Source organism: Dasypus novemcinctus, chromosome 12 (assembly GCF_030445035.2).
Source record: "Dasypus novemcinctus isolate mDasNov1 chromosome 12, mDasNov1.1.hap2, whole genome shotgun sequence".
Taxonomy (NCBI): domain Eukaryota; kingdom Metazoa; phylum Chordata; class Mammalia; order Cingulata; family Dasypodidae; genus Dasypus; species Dasypus novemcinctus.
Window position 1 is genome coordinate 63347566 of NC_080684.1, and position 21510 is coordinate 63369075.

Genomic DNA, 21510 nt, shown 5'->3' on the forward strand with positions numbered 1-21510 from the left:
CTTAACTGATATTTAATGGTAGTCAATGGTTGAATTCTTTAACAAATGACTGTTAAGATGATAGTACATGTTGCTGCGTAAAATGAGAGCAATTTGGTTAAGTTACGTTTTGTAAGAGAACCAAATATATCATTCTGTTTTCTCTTGCAGTGATACTATTTTCCTATCTAAGATCAATACCTTATCATAATGTTTCCTCTGTCTACTTCAACATGTACACATACTATTAGGACTTTCAACGTTTTACAATTTCCTGGGTATTTAAAAAATTATATTTAAAGCATTATTAAATACAATATTATGAATATACAAAAGTCTATACTACCATAGTCATGGGTTAAGCCTTCTGGTTTTTACCATTACAGTATTTTCAACCCTTTTATTTTATTTTTCAATGGAAATATTTTATTTTTAAAGAAGCTTTAGATTGCAGAAATGTTATATTGAAAATACAAGGGGATTCTCATATACCCTCTCCCCTCCCACACTTTTCCCCATTAACAGTATCCTTCATTAGTGTGGTTCATTTGTTACAGTTGATGAACACATATTGAAGCATTGCTCCTAACCATGGTCTATAGTTTACATGAGAGTTTACACTTTGCACTGCCCAATTTTGTAGGTTTTGATAAAATGTAAAGGCCTAGTATCCATCATTGCAATGTCATGCAGAACAATTGTAATGTCCACAAAATGCCCCATGTTACACCTATTCTTCCCTCTCTCCTCCTCAGAACCTCTGATGACCATTACCTTTATATCAATGTTACAAGTTCTTCCATTGCTATAATAATAATAATAAGTCTACTTTAGCCCATAGTTGCATTCCCCCCTTAGGTTTGTTTATTCCTCAATCTTGAGGATTTGGGGATGGTGATGCTCACTCTGCTTCTGATTGAGAGGGAGCTTAGATACCATGGGGGCAGGTGGATGTCTTGCTTGCAGTTGTAGATACTCTGCTTTTTTTGGGGGGATGGGTATTGTCCATCATCATCCTTTCATTAGTTGTCCTGGGTGAGTCCAGTGAACTGGAGAATAGGTATTGCAACTCTGCTGAGATTCAGGGCTTAACCAGCGCATGAACTGAGCTTTAGATGGTCAAACTTTAGCTTTCAGTTGGTAGCTTCACAATCCCATGTTATAGAAACAAATTATGTTTAACAATATACTGATATATGATATTTGTATATATATGTTACTAACTTGTAAAGATACATTAAATTATATATGTATATTATATGTGTATTTTATATAGCTAGAGAGATACTATAATAGATATATCTTTAAGGTTCAAATAAAGCCTTGTAGTGGCTCCCCAGTGTCTTTCTGATAATGTGCCTGGTGCTGAAAGTGACCTTCAGAACCAGAAAAAGAATAACCCTAGCAAATCTTTCTAATCTTCTGTTTACCCTATACTCCTGTTGCTTTTTTTAAAATGAATTCGATTGCCTACCATTTTCCAAATATTTTTGTGTTTTCCTGCTCTATTCTTTGTTCATGTTATTCTTTCAACTAGAATGCATTTTCTCCCATGCATTTCATTGACAATTCTTCAAAATGCTGGTGGGATATCATTTCCTCCATAAAACACCCATGAAAACCATTTCTCAGTCTCCCATATTAGAAAATTTAGAGCCAACCTTGAATCCTCCTTTTTCCTCATAGTCTTCCTATGTAATCTTGGAAATTCTAATGTAGAAACATTGTGCAAATTCTTCCCATCCTTCCCATATCTATTTTCACCACATCGATTCAGGCCCTTTGCTGTCTTTGTTGGCTCCCTCCTACTCCCAAATTCAAGCTGACCGACACGATAATCCTGAATCTATTCAGCCATCCTCTCAACAACTTCCCTGTATGCATTTTAAATTCCAGACTCACGTTCCAAATACTTTAGACATCTTACTCTTTCTTTCTTGGATATTATATATTCCTTTGTGATATATCCCTGCAGTTTTTTCCCCCTAAAACATCTGTTTATGTATTTTTCATTTTCACCATTTTTGGGAATGGCTTCTCCAGTTTATTTCCAAAGATAATTTAATCTCGCCTATGTTCCACCCAACTTTTTATCTTTGTCTTTATTATAACATCAGTACAGTGTACTTGTTTTAATCAGCCCACCCAGAAGCAGACATAATCACCTACCCAGGAACTTATTTGTATTCTAATACAAAATACACCACACATTCATCAATGAATATGAGTAAAGTCTATTTAGTATTCACAAGCTGAGGATTCTCAAGAGGTGAAGGGTTCATGCATGGGAAAAGGCAAGCAAAAGAGAGGGAAGGATGGGTGTGGCTTCTGACTTTTACTGTGCTTTGGAGGTGGCACTGGGGTGAGGACTTCCTGGTGGGCTACAGGCTGTGCTATTTGAGATCTCCCCATCACTCAGAAGTAAAGGGAACAAGAGCCCTCTTATCGTGGTGGTATATATGTAAGGCAGGCAGGGAAGAAGGCTGGGGATCTAAAAGCTGTCAAAGGCCTAAAACAAAAATTGGACTCAGCCTCATTTTAAAAAAACAATTCTATAGTTATCTATAGCTTAATATTAGAAATTAGAAATAAATAAGGTGAAAGGACATTATTATTTTTTAGGAGGGGGGCATTATAAATATGCCTGTAGGGTGAGTTGAAAGATTCTGGGAACAGAAACAGTTTCATTCATTCAACACATTCAACAGTCAAAAAAAATAATTCTTTGAACAACAAATCCTGTCTTCAAGTTGTTTACATTCTAGTAATGCTGCAGACATGGAAAAGATAGTTACCAGAAAAAGAACTCAGAAAATACTGAAGGAGGTGAGATCAACTCTCCTAATATCTTAAGCTTGGAAAGAGTGTGGAAAGAGCAGATAACCTCTCTTCCTCTGAAAGCTAAAGGAAGAAGGGTGCTATGTGTTTAAAGTCTGGTTGAATAATTGAGGCAAATTTCAAAAGGAACTATTGTTCCTTCAGATACTAAGTATTATCAATTCTACTATTGATGGATAAGTATCATTTGGCTCTTCAGGGACCTTAGAACATCAAACTATTTAAATGCTCCCTACCAATGTAAAATGATGGAGTCAGTGTCGCATATAAGATTAAAGTCAATGGCATAGAGAACAGAAAGCTGCAAATATTTTATTTTACATTTCTCACCAGATTAGTGGATTTTAACTTCAATGTTGTTACCTTTTTTCAGAAGAAGTGTTATGCTCTTAGTGATATACTTAACATTCTGGTAATAAATTTGATAATAGGATTTCCTTTACAAAACAGGGATCTTTATTTTGTTTTGCCTGGGATTCTGAGAGTTCAAAAGGTAAAGAACATTTATTAGAATGGACAAACTGTGAAATTCATTTAAACACCAAATATTTGTTGTAGTTAGTAATCCTCTGAAACTATTAGATTGCTAGCTTTCTTTTCATGAGCACTGGGAGTGTGAAAAGATTTATATCCTTTAAAAGAATCTCAGAACTGGAATGGAACTCAAGGGATAATCTATTCCAAGCATGAAAATAAATATTGGCTAGCATACTTAGGACCTAAAAGAATTCAGTGTGAACTGAGAAGAAATCAAGTAGTTGACATAGAATATTTATGGAAACTTGCCATTTACTTTCTTCCACCTTCAAACTGTTTTTTTTTTGTCTCATTGTATTTATGTTATAGAACAGCACTGCCCAATATAAATATAATGTGAATCACAAATAAGAGCCATTTATGTAATTTTAAAATTATTTCTAGTAGAAAGATTAAAAAAGTAAAAAGAAACAAGTGAAATTAATTTTACGAATATATTTTACTTAACCCAATATATTAAAAATATTATTATTTAAACATGTAACCAATATCAAAATCATTGAGATATTTTCCTTTTTTTAATGCTAATTCTTTGAAATCAGGTACGTGTTTTATACTTACAACACTTCTCAATTCAGGCTAGACACATTTGAACTGCTCCATAGCTATTATGTTGGACAGCACAGCAGTGAATGATGTTTTCCGAGTTTCACAAGAACGTAGAAGAATGGGAAGAGCTGGTTCATCTATGCTCAGCTCAAATCCCACTTCTTCCCTAAAGCATTCTCTGATCCCATCAGCAGAGAATGACATTTTCTTGCACAGACTTCTTATGATACTCCCTTGAGACTTTTCAGTGGCACTTTTAGCATTGCATATTTTTATTGTTATTATTGATGTACATGTGCTACCATCCTTTCTGAAATGTCATTTCCTTGAGGAACCTTTTAGCTTTTTAGAGAGGCAGAGTTCCAAAGTTACTGTATACTTAATAACACTACACTTCCTTTCACTTGCCCATTGTTTATTCCTTTCAAACCTCATGAACTAGCCTTCTAATGCTCTGTGACTTTAAGGTACACACTTTTGTTCCGTTTGTCTGTAATTTTTGAAGATGTGGTAGGTATGGTGGCATAGAAGGATCCTGGTCCTGGAATTCCTTGCTTTCAATCCCAAGTCCTCCCCTTCATCAGACCTTGTCCAAGGTTTTATCCTATTTGATCCTATTTCTTCATATGTCAAATGCAGATTATTATAATTACTCTGTAGGATTGTTGTGAGAATTCAAAGTAATTCCATCCACAGATGTAATCTGCATGAGGGCAGGCATTTTGTCTGTTCTGATCACCATTTTGTATAATTTCTGAGACCAGTGTATGACATAGTAAGGAGCCACTAAATATTTTGATGTGTGAATAATTGAACTATTAGTTTTCTTTTATTAGTTTTCATATCGCAGTCTTATTTTTAATATGAATCCTTTCTTACTTTCTCCAGCAATCAGACTGCTCATTCCAAAAAGTAAAATGAAATATGCCACTCTTGTACTCAAAAGTGGCTTACAAGGCTGTGCCTACTGCTTTCCAGTTACTCCATTCCCTGGAAGGGACACTGTCCTGCAATCACTTGCTCAGTCATCTTTGGTTCCTTCATTTTCCATCATCTTTCAAAGTATCCACAAGTTCTGCACTTTTACCTCTAAAGTAGATCTTCAGTGTGTCTACTTCTCTTTCTCTCTACTAAACCACTCCTGTCCTAGTCACAATCCTTTCCTACCTAGAGTACTTTTATTCTTAATTTCTTAAAATCCTTTCTCCACACAATAAACAGAGAGAGCTATTAGAAACATAGTATTCCCAATTGGCTTAAACTCTCCAGAAGGTTCCCATTGCTCTTCAAAAAAAATTGCAACTCCTTACCATAGCCTCCAAGACTTCACCTCAGTGGGCTGTTAACTATGGAGGCTCCTCATTACTATGTTGCGGCCACACTTGGCTCTCTTCCACTTCTTAAAATTTTAAGGGTTTTTGTACTTGATATCCTCTTGCATGGAACTCTTTTTCTTTCCTTTTTTTTTTTTAGATTTATTTATTTATTTCTCTCCCCTTCCCCCCTCCACCCCAGTTGTCTGTTCTCTTGTGTCTATTTGCTGCGTGTTCTTCTTTGCTTCTGTTGTCAGCAGCATGGGAATCTGTGTTTCTTTTTGTTGCATCATCTTGTTGTGTCAGTCTCTGTGTGTGCAGCGCCATTCTTGGGCAGGCTGCACTTTCTTTCGCTCTGGGCGACTCTCCTTATGGGGTGCACTCCTTGCGCGTGGGGCTCCCCTATGCGGGGGACACCCCTCCATGGCACGGCACTCCTTGCACGCATCAGCACTGCGCATGGGCCAGCTCCACATGGGTCAAGGAGGCCCGGGGTTTGAACTGCGGACCTCCCATGTGGTAGATGGACGCCCTAACCACTGGGCCAAGTCCGCTTCCCAAAACTCTTTTTCTTATCATTGAGTTTTCACCTAAATTTGTCAGTGGGGAGTTGCACCGGCACGGATGTTGGTTTCGCTTTCTCCGCCGTTGCTGCTGCCTTCCTTCCTCGCACCGCCTTCACGAGCCGCAGGCTGTCCACACACCTCACCAGCCGTGTGTCGGGGACTGCTGGCCGGGGCTGCTAGTCAGCAAAGGGGGACAGCGCTACAAACTCACGCAAGCCACTGGCCAGGAGAAGTAGACAGCTTTATTGGCAGAAGTGGGGGAGCCAGGGCGCGTGAGCTTATGCGCGGTCTGAGAGCGAGTCCAGGGAAGGGGTAGTGGACGGGAGTTATATAGGGTGAATACAGAAACATTATCTGATTGGTTGGGACAGCAATATGTCTGTATATGGTAACTGTAGATCTACTAGACAAAATGGCGGAAGGAGAAGAAATGGCGGTGCGGCGCATGCGCACTGTCCTCACCCCATGACTCAGCGCTTTGAAGACCATCTCTGAGTTTACTCAAGGGCATGTGGGGGCTAGAGTTTACTCATAGTCCTGTGTCTTGTAGCGCAAGTCTCATGGCTTGGACGGCTGCACTGTCGGGCCTTCCCTCATCTCCCCCCTTTTTACTGAATAAAGCAGGTTGAATTAGTTGTATTTTGGTGAGGGAGGTGTGGAGAAGGCGTTGAGGGGGGTGGTTGTCTTTGACGAGGGCGTCTGCGTCGTCGGATAGGGCCTTCTCCGTGTCGTTGGTGTCGCTGTCATAAGTTATCATCTCCTTGGCTGGTGTCTTGATTATCTGATCCAAATAAAACACCTCTTTCTAGTCACTTTATAAGTTATCTGAGTTATCTTGTTCATTTATTTCTTTAGTTGCTTGTTATCAGGTGCCGCTGCTGGAGTGCAACTTCCCTACAATCAATATACTTATCAGTAGAGAATGGAGCTTGAGATGAATTTTTAATGACTGTAGGATTTAGGTTCATGAAAAGAAGAAGTGATATTTTACACTAATAAGGTCACAAAGTCAGGAGTGAACATTCTACTTGTCATTTGTATATGCCATCCAATGGTAGGGGCATCCTAAACAATAAATCATTCATGAAAAATCCCAAGTTCTCTAGATGACTTAATTCCTATTTTACTGTAGGTATTTTATAGTGAATAGTCTAAGCATTTTTAATGTTTATAGTAAAAACTCCACATTTCTTATCTTTGTCTGTCAAGGCAAATGCTGCATGGGATAATCTTTCCCTGGACTAACTGAGGCCATAATATTATTTGCTGTCAGATAAAATATATAGCTATAGAAAAGACCTTTTATTTGTAAACTTTTTTCTGAGACTGTAAATTATGTAGCTGTTGTTAAGTGACACTGATTTTAAGAAATAATATTAATCTTTAGGATTCAGTGTATTATTATCAACCACATTCTATCACTGATGGTTATTGTAGCTTTTCTCAACCAAGGTGAGTATTTGTTAAATTTTAATGAATTCAGTAATAGTATCCTGGTTGCTTAGCAAAGTGCACTTGTATAACTGGGATCATTTTCTTGATCATTTAAAATTAATTACCCAAGATCTCTAAACTCTGCTTTAAAAGTAGAAGTAAAGCACGAATTACTTTTCTTTAGTTTGTTTCTACTTGGGAAAAATCACTCCTGTTTTTCAAATATATTTTTAAAAATTGAGTGATTTTTTTATCATTAGATCACTATAGACAATTTCTTTTCCTTTTACCCTTTCTTTAGTGTCTTCACATGTCTCCTTGAACATCTATATTTAGCACTCCATTCAGATTATATTCTTCTTTTATTGCATATTACCTTCTCTTCCCATCTTTTTTAAACCAGAAGTTCTCAGCATTCTACTTACTTTTCTTATCTTTCCATATGTCAAACAAACAAGGTAATTGTCAGTGACACTGTATAAATCAATAAGCAATGATATGCTTCTAGATCTCATGATTATCTTCCTCAGTAACAAAACACTCTTCCCACTATACAGCGATAAACATGTCTGCCAAGGAAATTTGTTTCTTTGACTTTGATGATATAACAACTGTTTTTTAAAGCCTAACAGCATCTATATAATTGGTAAAATTAATGTGGTTACTTTCATTTAGACATCTTTAATTTTTCTGTTTTACAAACATAAAATATGGAGTGAAGAAAAGTAATGATTGTTTTAAGTATCTTTAACAAATAAAAAAAAATTCCAGGGTATTGGAACTATCATCTTACTCCAGTGAAAATTTCTAAAGGCAGCACTGGTCCTCAAAACCTTAATGAGTAATTGATTTTCCTGGTCCAGATTACTAAGAAAGGTGGAGTGTCATGGAATGTGATATTTATCATTCATTCATTCATTATTCATTGATTAATTTAGCAAAATTTTTGAGTTCTTTCTATATCCCAGGTGCCTTTTTTTATAGTTCCCACTCTTACTGGTTTTTGCTGATCCTCTGACTAACTCTGACTCTTTTTCTCTGACTTCTGTTTAGCAGTCCTCCTAATCCTGGCTCTCTCCTGATGCATGTATGTGAATTCTCTGGGCAGGGTCTGGGTGGGAGGGACCTGGGATTTAGCCCCACTGCCCACTCCTTGATATGCAGACCCAGCTTTTGCTCATCATTTTCAAATTCCTCTCAGCTCTTGCTCTGGCATTATATCCAATTGTGTCTTGCTGCTAGGGTCTCCATGTACAGAGGCCAGCCCTCTAGGGTGTGGTACTGGTAAGATGGTTCATCTATGTAGAATTTCTGTGTCACACTTGACACACAGAAGACTCCAGCATCTTTATCAGGGGAAAAGGGGATGTACAAATTGTTTGACAGTTGAGGTTAAAAAACTAAACTTTATTTGCTTGCTCTCTCTTTCTAGTTTTCTTTTTCTCTGGTCATCTAGACACAGGAGCAGAGCAGGAAGCCTGATGCCTAAGTACAGGTCTAGCTGAAAGGTGCCAATCTCTTCAGCAGGAACCCTCAATTTATGGTAGTGACACACTTGGGGTCCTCCTCATTTAGCTGGAGTGTGGGTGTGGGCAGAAGCACCCTATTTCCCATCCCTTGGAAAGCAAGGAAAAAAGCAATGTGTTTTCTACTAGGCCAGGAACTCGGGACCCCAATGATCCATTCTTTCCCTTCCCTATGCCAACCCCTGTCTTCTGCTTATATGGAATTGGGAGAGTGGGTCCTGGCCCTGATTGTAAGCTACTCTAAAATGCAAATTTACTTTTTTTTTCCAGGTGAGCAACAAAGTTCCCCTCATATTATGTAGTATATATGATTATTTACATATCTATATAATGTAAATTATATAGATATATAAATAAAATTTAAAAACACTTTGAGACTGTTGGCCTTTTAGTACCTAAGTCTACCCATCCTCTTATTACTCTATAAACTCTGCAAAGTAATTCAGTTTCTCTCAGCTGCAAATTCTTCCTCGGTGAAAAAAGGGAAAATTAACCCATCACCTTATAGTGTTATTTTATGTGAACTTGACTAGTTCAGAATTTGTGCTCAGTAAATCCTTTTTTTAAGTTTTTAAAATTTTTAATTTATTTTTTGTTAGAGAAGTTACAGGTTTATGGAAATATCATGCATAAAATATATAAAATACAGAGTTCCCATATATCACCCTATTATTAACTCCTTGCATTAGTGTGCTACATTTGTTCTAATTCGTGAAAGAACTTTTATAATTGTATTATTAACTATAGTCCATCATTTAAAATAAAGTTCACTTGTTGTACAGTCCTATGCTTTTTAAAAAAAATTTATTCTAGTAACATATAAATGACACCAAATTTCCTCTTTTAACAATGTTAACATATATAAATCAGTGCTGTTTGTCACATTCACAGTATCATGCCACCATCACCATCTTCCATTAACAAAACTTTACAATCAACTCAAATAGAAATTCTGTACAATTTAATCATTAGTTCCCCATTCCCTACCCCCAACCCAGCTCCTGGCAACCTTTATTCTAGATTCTGACTCTATGAATTTTCTTATTCTAATTATTTCCTATCATTGAGATTGTACAATATTTGTCATTTTGAGCCTGGCTTATTTCACTCCACATGATGTCTTCAAGGTTCATCCACAGTGTCACATGAATCAGAACTTCATTTCTTTTTAATGCTGAATAATGTTCCATTGTATGTATATACCACCTTTTATTTATCTGTTCATTAGTAGATGGACACTTGGGTTGCTTCTGTCCTTTGGCAATTGTGAATAATGCTGCTATGAATATCAGTATGCAAATATTTTTTCATGTCCCTGCTTTCAATTCTTTGGAGTCTCTCTCTAGTAATAGGATTGCCAGGTCATATGGTAGTTCTATACGTAGCTTTTGGAGGATCTGCCAAACTGTCTTCACAGCAGCAGAACCATTTTACACTCCCACTAGCGATGAATGAGCGTTCCTAATTCTCTCCACATCATATTCAACACATGTAATTTTCTTTTCTTAAAAAATAGTAGCCATTCTAATGGGGGTGAAATGATATCTCATTGTGGTTTTAATTTGCGTTTCTCTAATAGTTAATTATGTTGAGTATCTTTTCATGTGCGTTTTAGCCATTTATATATCTTCTTTGGAGAAATATCTATTTAAGTCCTTTGCCCATTTTTTTTTAATTTCCTTGTTCATCTTTTTAAGTTGAAGGATTTCTTTATACATTCCGGTTATTAAACCTTTATCAGATATGTGGTTTCCAAATATGTTCTCCTACTGAATAGATTGTCTTTTTATTTTCATGTCAGTAAATCCTGTTTTAACTGTGAAAAACATATATTTTTTCTTTCTTTAGATATCCTATCATAAGCCATCTAGAAAGAAGAAACTATATAAAGCAATTGTTATGGCAACAAAGCCGAAGTACAGGATTTGACTCCAGGTGTGGACTATTTGTTTCAAGTGAAGACAGTTAGAGGCAAAGATTACAGTATATCTGTAATGAAAAACGTGACTACAAGTAAGGAAATATCATTAAGAATGCTTTGCACTTTTATAAATCTTGAAAGTATTTTGAATCAGCATAATTAAAGCTATTTTAAACACAAAGTCTCAAAGGAAAATAATAAGAACATAATTAAAAGAACTCTCAAAAATATGTAAGCATTTTTAAAAAATCTTTTTATGTCCAAATGGATTGGGAAGTACACAGTTTTTCTCTTTTATTAATCTGAAGCCAACATGTATGCATATATGTACATATGCACACTTTATATATGTAATATATATGAAATACATACTACATATCAATATAAGTAAAAATCATTGAGCTAGAGGCTTCATAGCAGAACACTGCTATATTTTCTTCTCTATTGCTTATAAATTCATTGTCACTGAGCTAGAGGCTTCATAGCAGAACACTACTATATTTTCTTCTCTATTGCTTGTAAATTCGTTGTAATCAGTTTTATAATGTCTTGGAGTAGACTGGTGTAAGGGAAGTTGTTATGACTGGGAAAGTTTGTGAAGTCTGCTGAATTCTTCTCAGTTTGAGGATAGCAAATGATAATGTAAAGATAGTATTAAACTCCATCAATGAGTGGATGAAAAATACAGGGATATAGGAACACAAAGGACTTTGACTCAACCAGAATAACCCCAGCAAGTAACCTTACTCCAGGTCCTTGCTCTCCTTCTAATTTATTTACTCATGTCCACCTGCATTCTGCATCTAGTTATCAACAGATGGTAGCTAACGGTCCTGTGATTATATTGTATAAGGATACTTCTGGTTTCAAGCACTCAGGTGTCACTAGTCTAAAGGAATGACTTTATTTGGAGTGATTTATGATTCATTAAGGGACCGAATTTGAGGATTATGGAGGATGTTATGGTGCTACTTAACACCCACACATAATGTCCTATTCCTCTTCTTTTTTTTTAAAACAAGCTCGGCTAATTTTATTAAAGAAAATTTTTTACATGATTTACTTTTTACTAGTCTGTTCTGACATGCTTCTAATGATATCAGAATCACCTAGACAATATAACAGAGTAGTTTTACAATTCATTAATGGCAATTGGTAATCACGAATTTTCCCTTCTTTAGAAATAACTCTGCAAAATTAACACTGGTTATTTTCAAAGTTATTGTAGTTGCTTTATCTCTTAAGGTTGACCAAAGATACCTAGAGTTACAGTCATTTCCCATACAGGATGGTCATATAATAAATCAGGCTTAGTTTATCACCAGCATTTTAAAAACCAGCCCTAGGGAAAAAAATTAGGTCTGGGGACACATACATGTTTTTTACTATAGCGAATGTTTAGCCTACCCTGATTATCACAAAATCAGGGCAGTGAGAATATTCGCATCTTCTTATTTTCAAAGCTGAGCATGTAAAACATTATACATCAATAAATTCAAGGATTATTGCAATGAAGTTTATATTATCGTGTTTTGCCTTATTTTCTTCCATATATATGTGCAATTTTTATTTGCATATAATTCATCTTTTCAGTAGAATCATCTAGGATATCCGGCTTAACCTTAAAAGCTGTGAATACCTCTTCTGCAAATTGAATGTGGAATCCAACCAAAAGCAACTTCCCTCATTACAAAATTTATATATCAAACAGAACATTTGCAAAGGAATGTCTTATCTGGGGAATGATTACTGAGCAACAGTTATAGATATGACTCCTGGTGGAATATATAACATCACAGTACATAGAATGAGAGGCAATGTTGAAGGATCTGACACATTTATCAGAGTTGCTGCAGGTATGCAAATGCTTTTTTGATGTTTTAATATTCACATTTATATTGCATACCATACTGTTCAAAAAACAATTTCAGTGAATCTTTATAATCCAGAATATTTCAGAGGATAACATTACTCATATTACTGGGCTATTCTGAGGACTATAGTGATAACATATGTAAAATGTAAATTGGGTTGAACAGTACCTGGCACGTAGTCAGCTCTCAATTAATATAGCTAATATATTCAGTTTCACATCAAATGACAGGTCCAGCTGGTGAAAATTAGATGGAAGATTTGATGATCATCCCTTCTCTTAAAAACTGTCTTCTATACTCTGTGACTGTGTGCATGGAAAAGCATAGAATGTCCAAAAAGAAATAAAGAATGTAAGCATGAAAACACCTAGAGTATAAAAGCAATAGGTGGAATATATTCAAGCATGCAGTAGCAGCACAGAAGAATTTCAACGCCATGGTATGATGGAGAAGGCTCACTGGGGATGATAATATCTTTAAAAAGATCAGGAGTATCCTAATCATACTAGGGGCCATGTGAGATATGGAAAAAGAAGAACTCACAGAAGAGGGAATAGCCTATGCAGCACTTTGGAGGTGTAAATGAGTATGTTGTATTTGTGGAACTACAAGCAATTCAATATTGTAAGATTTGGGGTTGTATTTTCTTATCTGAAAAGAAGAAAATCCTATTCTGAGTAATTTAAAGCATAATTTAAAAATCAAATGAAGCTGAAAGGACTCTCAGTGCTTTAAATATAATTTGCATCATGCTTGCAAACAATTTAAATATGATTGCAGCAATAATGCATGAGAATTACTCTTAAGTGATCTATAAAACTATGGATTCTACAGATGACCCAAAGCAGACATATAATGATAACTCAGTCTATACACGTTTCATGTGGTTGTTACATCCTGGATTAGTTTTCTATTGCTCTATAAAAAACTACCACAAATTTAGGGCTTAAAATAAGGCAAATTTCTTATCTCACAGTTTTTTAGGTCCTATATATATGCACTATATATGTGTGATGTTTTTGATAAAGCACATACATTAAATAATGTAATGTCTGTTTCTTCAGGTTGTTATGCTAAGTAAAACACACAATCAAAATTGCACCAACTCTATAAATTTTAGTCAACGTGAGAGTTTCTTAATCTTGGCACTTTTGACATTTTGGGTCAGGTAATTCTCCGTTGTCTCTGTTGTAGGGAGCTGTTCTGTGCACTGCAGGATGTTCAGTTCAGTAGCACCCTGCGCCTCTATTCACTAGGTGCTAGAACCATTCCCCAGTTGTGACAATCAATATTTTTCCCCCCAGAAATTGCCAAACATTCCCTTACTGGCAGAAATCACCACTGGTACATGGTAAACACTTGTCTATGTGGATGGATACAAAGATCAGGTAGATCAAATAGATCTTCACTGAGAAAAGATTGAGAAAAAATGATAAATACAATTATTTGTTTATGCACAGGTACAGAATATAGGGTAGTTAGTGTGAGTGACTGGATTAGCTCATTTAGACAGCAGTAGGCTGGAGAAAAAAGTGGCCATGGTGATATCAATATTAGGAAAGTTTCGTAGAAAAAATAGTGTATCAGTGATTATTTTAATTAAAGAAAATAGCATTTTATGAAACTTGATGTTCTAGGTTTAAATTGATTAGGTTTAAGAGATTTTTGGTAGGTAAAGGGAGAAGCTGTGAGAGCTGAGCAGTGAATCAGCATATGAATATAAGAGGAAATCAGAAAATATAATGGCGTGATAGTTTTACTAAGAGATGACCAGGTTTTATAATGAGTGACAATAGAAATAACAATAGCTATTAATCATAGCTCACATTTACTAAGCTCATTCTATGTACCAGGTGCTCTTCTAGACACATTACATGGCTTTATTTTATTCTCACAACAACATATGGGGTAGCAATATTATGATCCTCATATAGAGGAGGCCAGTAATGCACGGAGAGGTTAAATATTTAATATTTTGACTGAAGTTTTATTTATGTGGCAGAGCAGGATTGCATTTCAATAGTCCTGTGCCCAGTTAACTGTACTAAAATGGATTTTTTAGATCCCTGTGGTGCCCAATAAAATGTTGACTTCTTAGAGTAAGGTTCTTTTGTTTATAAATTATACCTATCCTATTTGGAGAAGGTATATGAGGAAGCTATAGGCTTTGATATATGTTGCTTTGACATATTTCACAGGACACATTTAGATGAACTCCCTTAAGCTTGAATTGGGGTCACCTTGAATTATAATCTCAGACTTGACAGGAAAATTACAGATCATTCTACTTAGTGCTTGAATGCACGCTGATGTGTTCATTCATTCATTCAGGATTTTTTGATCAGCTGTTATCTGTAGGCCACTTTGTGAAGGTTAGAGTTGCATACATTTATCATAATCATTGAAACCTGAGTTCTGTGTTCACATCCTGGCTCTACCCCCACTTCTCCATTAGCTATGAGACCTTGGTGAAGTTATCTAGATTCCTTGTTCCTCTTTTTTTTTTTTTTTTTCATTTTTTAGATGGGGCTACCTACGTTATGGAATCATTGTGAATGATACATAAATCAACACATGAAAGTGCTTAGCACAGTGACTAGTATATCATATCTTGATAAGGGTTAGTTCTCTTATTTTGTATGTCTTATGCTTTGAGTGTCTCATTTTTAGACATACTAAATATTATATCCAACATCTGATTTAATCACAAGAAAGATTTAAATGGAATAATCAAAGTTTAGCAGATACAATGTTGGCACATAGGAGGTATAAATAAAAGGTAATAATAATGATAATGAAACTTTTTTTAAGTCTTAGCATTTTATTTAAAAATTTTCCTCCATTGTAGGCTTCTTTTTTCTTGATACTGTTTTGGTAAGTATGTACCATTCTTTTGGGGATATTCTGTGGCAAGTGACATTTTTGTCTAGTTTTATATTTACCCTTTTAAGAATCAGAATGCTCTTCCATTTTGGATTGCTTCTTATTCTTATTCTCAAAGGGTAGTAATATAGTTTATATCAGAATGCTGTTTTCAAGGTCCTCCCAACTCTTTCGAGTTTTCTTTATAGAACACCAACCATGGGATCATATCTCTGCTTTTTTCTCAGTCTCTCAAAATGTACTTTATGTAAGCTTAGTGAAATGCCAAGACAAAAATGTTTGGAAATTCTCTAGAGCTGCACTGTCCAGTATATAGCCACTAGCAACATGTGGTTATTGGGACTTGAAATGTGGCTAGTCTAAATTAAGATATGCGATAAGCATGAAATTCACACCAGATTTCCAAGAATTAGTGTGGGAAAAAATATAAATTATTCCATTAACATTTTTTCTGTTGGTTTCATGTTGAAATAAGTTTTTTGATATATTGGGTTAAATAAGAAATATTATCAAAATTAATCTGACTTTTATTTTTGAAATTGTGGTTACTAGAAAATTTTAAAGTTGCATTTATGGCTCTCATTATTTTGCTACTGGACAGAAGTATTTTAAAGAATCACAAGGACATTTTCATGGTTAAGGCTCTGAGAAATCCTGCAAGAAAGCTGTTTAACTTAAAAATTTTTTTGACAGGGTGGCTTGATCACAGAACAGCTATTAAATTCTCAAGATTTAGGTTTCTGACGATTAGCTTTTGGGAAATTCAGTTCTTGAGTAAACATCTAACTAAGCCTTTTTATTAGTCCCACTTAAATGAAGGAAACTTTTTCTCTTATAATTCCAAACATTTCTTCACTTCTTTACAATTTGGTTTTAACTGCTTGGTAAGAACTGGGTTGCAGGCAATATTTTTGTCATATATTTTCCTAACTTTTTTTCTTTTTTTTTTTTTAAGGATATACCAGGGATTGAACCTGAGACTCCCTACATGCAAAGCAGGAGCTAACCACTGCGCTATACCCACTCCACTTTTCTAACTTTTTAGAGGTTAAAATCCATGAAGTGTAAATCATATATTTATCATGGATCTGATTTTAGCCAATTGAGTTTTCCAGTTCATACTCAGAAAACTGCTCTTTTCCATAATGACAAACATTGTTCCAGCTCCACCATCTTCATCTAAGAGCAAGTTTCCTATCCTTTCTGCCCACACTATAATATCCTACTAAAGGCCTTCCCACTGCCATTTTTGTCTTCCTCCAATGCATTTACCACATTACAGAGTGATTTTTTAAAATAAAAATCCAAGTCAGACTTCTCCTTGCTTAAAATTCTTCAGTGGCTTCCCAATCAATGCATTTCCTATTTATTTATTTTTTAAATTTCTCTCCTGTTCCCTGCCCCTCCACCCCCAGTTGTCTGCTCTCTGTGTTCATTTGCTGTGTGTTCTTCGGTGTCCAGTTGTATTCGTATCAGTGGCACCTGGAATCTGTGACTCTTCCTGTTGCATCATCTTGCTGCGTCTATGTGTGCAGTGCCACTCCTGGGCAGGCTGCACTCTTTTTGCACTGGTCGTCTCTCCTTACAGGGTGCACTCCTTGCTCATGGGCACTCCCCTATGCAGGGAACACCCCTGCGTGGCATGGCACTCCTTCCCATTCCCACTGCATTCAGGGGGGAAAAATCTATAATTTTTATTATGGTCAATGTAATCATCAGACTCTTCTCTTTCTTTCTTACTAGATCCCAGGAACTCATTTTGACTTTCCCTACTTCCTCCAAATCGTTTCCATTTCCTGGGCTTTCATACACTCTCCTTTGAAAGGTCTTTTCCAAACTCTTCTGAAGCTGCTTTCCACTCATCCATTCATGGATTGCCTTAATTATAATTTTTTTCATGGAGACTTTCCTCCTCATCAAGTTGGCAAATTTTCAGGTAAATACATTTTCCCTCCTCTTGGGTAGACACACTCCTCCCTACCCCACCAGCTAAGAGGCCTTCAGTGTGCTATCCTATATCACAGTCTAGGAAACCACATCCCATATCCACTGCCGTTCTGATAACCAGCCCTTTATTTCTCACATCTTTCTTTTTCTTCCAAACTCTAACCCCAGGTCTTTCTAGATATTAATCACTTTCCAGTACCCCTCGGTTAGTAGTATTAGTCTTCTCATAAATCAGTTCATGTGAATAGTAGTTGGTTGGGCTGATCAGTCATGGTAGACTTGGTCTATTTTATATGGGCTGGTGAGGAGAATCAAGCTCTTTGCTTTCAAGCTTGAGAATACAGAGCACATACATCTTTGTACAAAATAACCTAGGAAAAATGCCAGCAGCTACATACAACAAAGGAATTTCTCCCATCTCAACTTGGGTATTTTCTCATCTTTTACTTTGGGTTTACATAATTGTAAAGAGTTATGAGCAGTTATCTACTACATAGACAATTTGGGAGTGATGTCAAGGATGTTTGGGTGGAAAGTGATCAGTTGATACCAGTTTAGAGTACTGAGGAGAACATATAAGCATTAAAGGACACTTTTAAAGGAGATAAAGAAAAAACACTTTAAATACCCTCCCCCCTCCCAACAAATACCAAGAAAAGGACCTGTTATAAGTTTCCTATTTTATATACTATCCTCTATTAATTTTGATAGGAAATGTATATTTTGTTTTTTTATCATATCCACTTTCAGATAATCCCATGGTAATGAGGTTTTAAAACTATAAACAGAGTTCAATGATTAATGCCAGACTTTTATTTTGGAAATATTATAAAAGGTAAAGCATACATGTTTGGCTTCACAATCTCTCCCCTGCTTCTGTATTGTTTGTCTGAAATCTGTACTAAAGATTAGGAAGAGTGAAAATCTGGTTCATTGGCACCAATCAGAAGACATTCATGTGGAAAACTCCCTTCACAGGCAGCATAAACAAAACTTTAGAATCATCACAATCAAAGGCAGAAAAATATGGTTGAAATGACTAAGACAATCAGTACTTATTTTTAAAGTATCCTATTTCATTTCGAGTATGAAAAGTTATCTTTTTTATTAGAGAAACATCTGGCCAACTATTTTTCAGGAATGTTCACCCTTTATAATTTGACAGATTTTGGTTACACTTTATGTTTTAATTAGCTTCTTCTACTTGGTAAATATCCAGGTAACCAGATAAATAATTTGCATTTGTTTTAAAATGAATTAATTTTCCAATTAGAGGATAAGCTTAAAAAAAAAAAAACCTAGTCAACCAACAGCTTTTAGCAGATAAGGGATATCCTAGAAACAGATCCAGAAATTGATATATTATTTCTGATATCATAGTTAAAAACTAGACATTATTAAAGATTTAAATGCCTAATACCTGCATTTGATTAAGGATCACTTAAGGGACTCAATGCTTTCTAACAATGTGGTTATTTTTTACTCTAACCTTTAGAATATTGGTTGTCATTATTTCTTTTAAACTTCAGAAAAATAATTCTATTTTAAACCTCTATTTTCCAATATCAGATCCAGGAAAACCCAAGAAACTTAAAGCCTTCAATATTTCCACGCATTTCTTTTCTTTGCACTGGAGCCTGCCCTCTGGCCATGTGGAAAGGTATCATGTGGATCTTGTTCCTGACAGTGGCTTTGTTACTATCAAAGATCTTGGAGGTGGAGAGTATCAGGTATAGTTTTCATTATATAGTACTTTCCAAGCCAGCTTGTATTTATATTTGGTCCTAATAGGAAAGTTCTTTATGAAATCCATCCACCATAAAAATTTACTCCTTCGAGGTTTTTTAAAAGCATAAGATGAAGGCAAAAACATTGATGCCGAATTGATGAGTGGATATTCCAACATCTGTGGACTGTATACCTTAGCAACATCTATGCCTTTTTAATTAAAAAAATAAAATAAAATCTCTCCTGAACCTACAGCCAGCCATCCAAGGGTTCATGAATAGTTTAACAAAGAAAGGGCAGAGCTATTGAGTAATCCAGGCTCATTAATTGTGTACTTGCCAGGAGGATCTGTCTTTAAATCATTAATGCAGGCAACATTTCTCTCTAGAGCCATCAACGTGATTCTACTGCCTGAAAAATGTAATAATGATGGATTTTCTTATCATTTTTCTTTTACTTTTTATTGGAACTTCAGAGACACAGGTATTTGAAATACTCTCTTAAAAGGAAGGGAAAAGCAATGGGCTGTAGACTTCTTAAGATTCTGAAATAGCTGTTTCTTATGACAATGAACTAGGCTAATTTCAAATGCTAATTTAGTCATTGATGAAGCAGTATGTTTTGTAATTTTTATTACATTTTATGTTATATGTTATAACAAATTTATATTTTATAATAATATGAAACTTTATCATGATATTTTAAACAGTAAAGAACTATATACGAAGTGTTTATTTTTAAATAGTGACTATTTTAGCTCTTTTGCTTTCTAGAAAGAATTTTAATTCACTTGATTATTTTTGGTATTCTAGGTTGACATTTCCAATGCTATTCCTGGCACTAGGTACAATGTGACAATCTCTTCAGTTTCTGCTACAACGTACAGTTTGCCTGTTAGTAGAACAGTGACAACAAATGTAACAAGTAAGTACATGCTTGGAATTACTTTTAAAAAATGGAGTATTTTTGAGTCAATGTAAAGCTATTGGATGGAAATACCTGTTGGTAGAGTGTAATGTGTGCATTATATATACATACAGAAAACAGTTTAGTAATTAAAGTAGAAAAGAAACTTAAGAAAGTGATGTTTAGAACATTTATTCTACTGGTTCTTTAACTTCCTTTATTTTGAAAGAGTAAAGATAACTACGCTATACCTGTTTGTGAAGTGGATCAGAGAGAATGTTAATGTTAACATTTAAATAATACAGCATCATAAGAATATTAAGGTCACTGTCTTTGCTCAGGAAGCATTATTCATTTCATAAGACTGTTTCTTGTTTTCCTAGTTTTTTGTGTAAGCCTTCAATCAAGTAAGTTTTTTCAAAAAAATTATTTGGCATCAAAAGTTTATTTGGTATGTAGTATTTCACAGCATTACATTTTTTACATTCTTATAAAAGAATGTTTCTGGTATTCCCCCAAATGTTTACTTTTTTTTTTTTTTTTAAGTAGCAGAGCTCCAGAGAGTAGAAACTCACAATAAGAGACCAATAGTGTTTGAGAACTTCAAAAGTCTATATTTAAAAATCCTTTTCTTACGTATTATTGTGACAATGCAACAATCCTTTTTACCTTTCAACAAAAGAGTTTCGTTTTTATAGAACCGGGGCCTCCAGTCTCCCTCGCAGGGGAAAGAGTTGGATCTGCTGGGATTCTCCTCTCTTGGAATACTCCACCAAACCCAAATGGAAGGATTATATCTTATATAGTTAAATATAAGGAAGTTTGCCCATGGATGCAAACAGTGTATACACAAGTTGGAACTAAGCCAGACAGTCTGGAAGTTCTTCTTACCAATCTTAATCCTGGAACAACATATGAAATCAAGGTAATTATTTTGCAAATAATTACTTAGTATTGAAAGATTTCACACCTGGGTAAGACTTTATAGCTGAATTTTGAAAGTGACTAATGATAATTTGAGTCATGGCCTCAACTCCCACCTAGACTTTTAAAATGGTCAAATATTGTTATCTCTTATTGCAATTTTTGTTTATTTGTATAATTTATTTTAGAAAGCCTTAGGTTAGTGACTTTTTAATGTCATTAGGCTTTATAAGTGAAAACATTCTGCTTTTTATTATAGTTAGCCTTGTTATTTTTCTCTTAACCCTGTTGTATTTGCATGGCTGTTACTGGAATTTTGGAAGATGGTTTGAAAGTTACTAAAGAGTTAGTTTCTCTAAGAATCCTGAATTAATTCAATTCAATTCAACAAATACTTATGAGCACTTACTATGTCTTTTGTAGTTACAAACAAATTTTTAGTCCTTAACAAATATTAAATAAGCAGAATTTCAAAATAACATGTTTGAATATTAAATGAAGAGGGGCTTATTTAAAAAGTCCTAAATCAATTAGGCTATATGGAAATATATATAATTAAAAAATATTTATGATATTTCCAGGTGA

The 21510-nt window shown here is 35.1% G+C and overlaps 1 protein-coding gene and 1 non-coding gene across 2 annotated transcripts in view; one reads left to right on the forward strand and one right to left on the reverse strand.

Moving 5' to 3' along the window:
* Positions 1-11976: 11976 nt before the first annotated feature.
* Positions 11977-12110, reverse strand: LOC111765068 (small nucleolar RNA SNORA72). Its single transcript, XR_002797520.1, has one exon. It is a non-coding gene; the product is annotated as a small nucleolar RNA SNORA72 (small nucleolar RNA).
* Positions 12111-19169: 7059 nt separating this feature from the next.
* PTPRQ (protein tyrosine phosphatase receptor type Q) overlaps positions 19170-21510 on the forward strand; it is a 228818-nt gene continuing 226477 nt past the window's right edge. Inside the window, exons 1-3 of the mRNA XM_058308484.2 lie at positions 19170-19578; positions 19908-20019; positions 20700-20926. Coding sequence (XP_058164467.2) covers positions 19522-19578; positions 19908-20019; positions 20700-20926 — 396 coding nt within the window. The 5' untranslated portion in view covers positions 19170-19521. The remainder of the gene's footprint in view (positions 19579-19907; positions 20020-20699; positions 20927-21510) is intronic.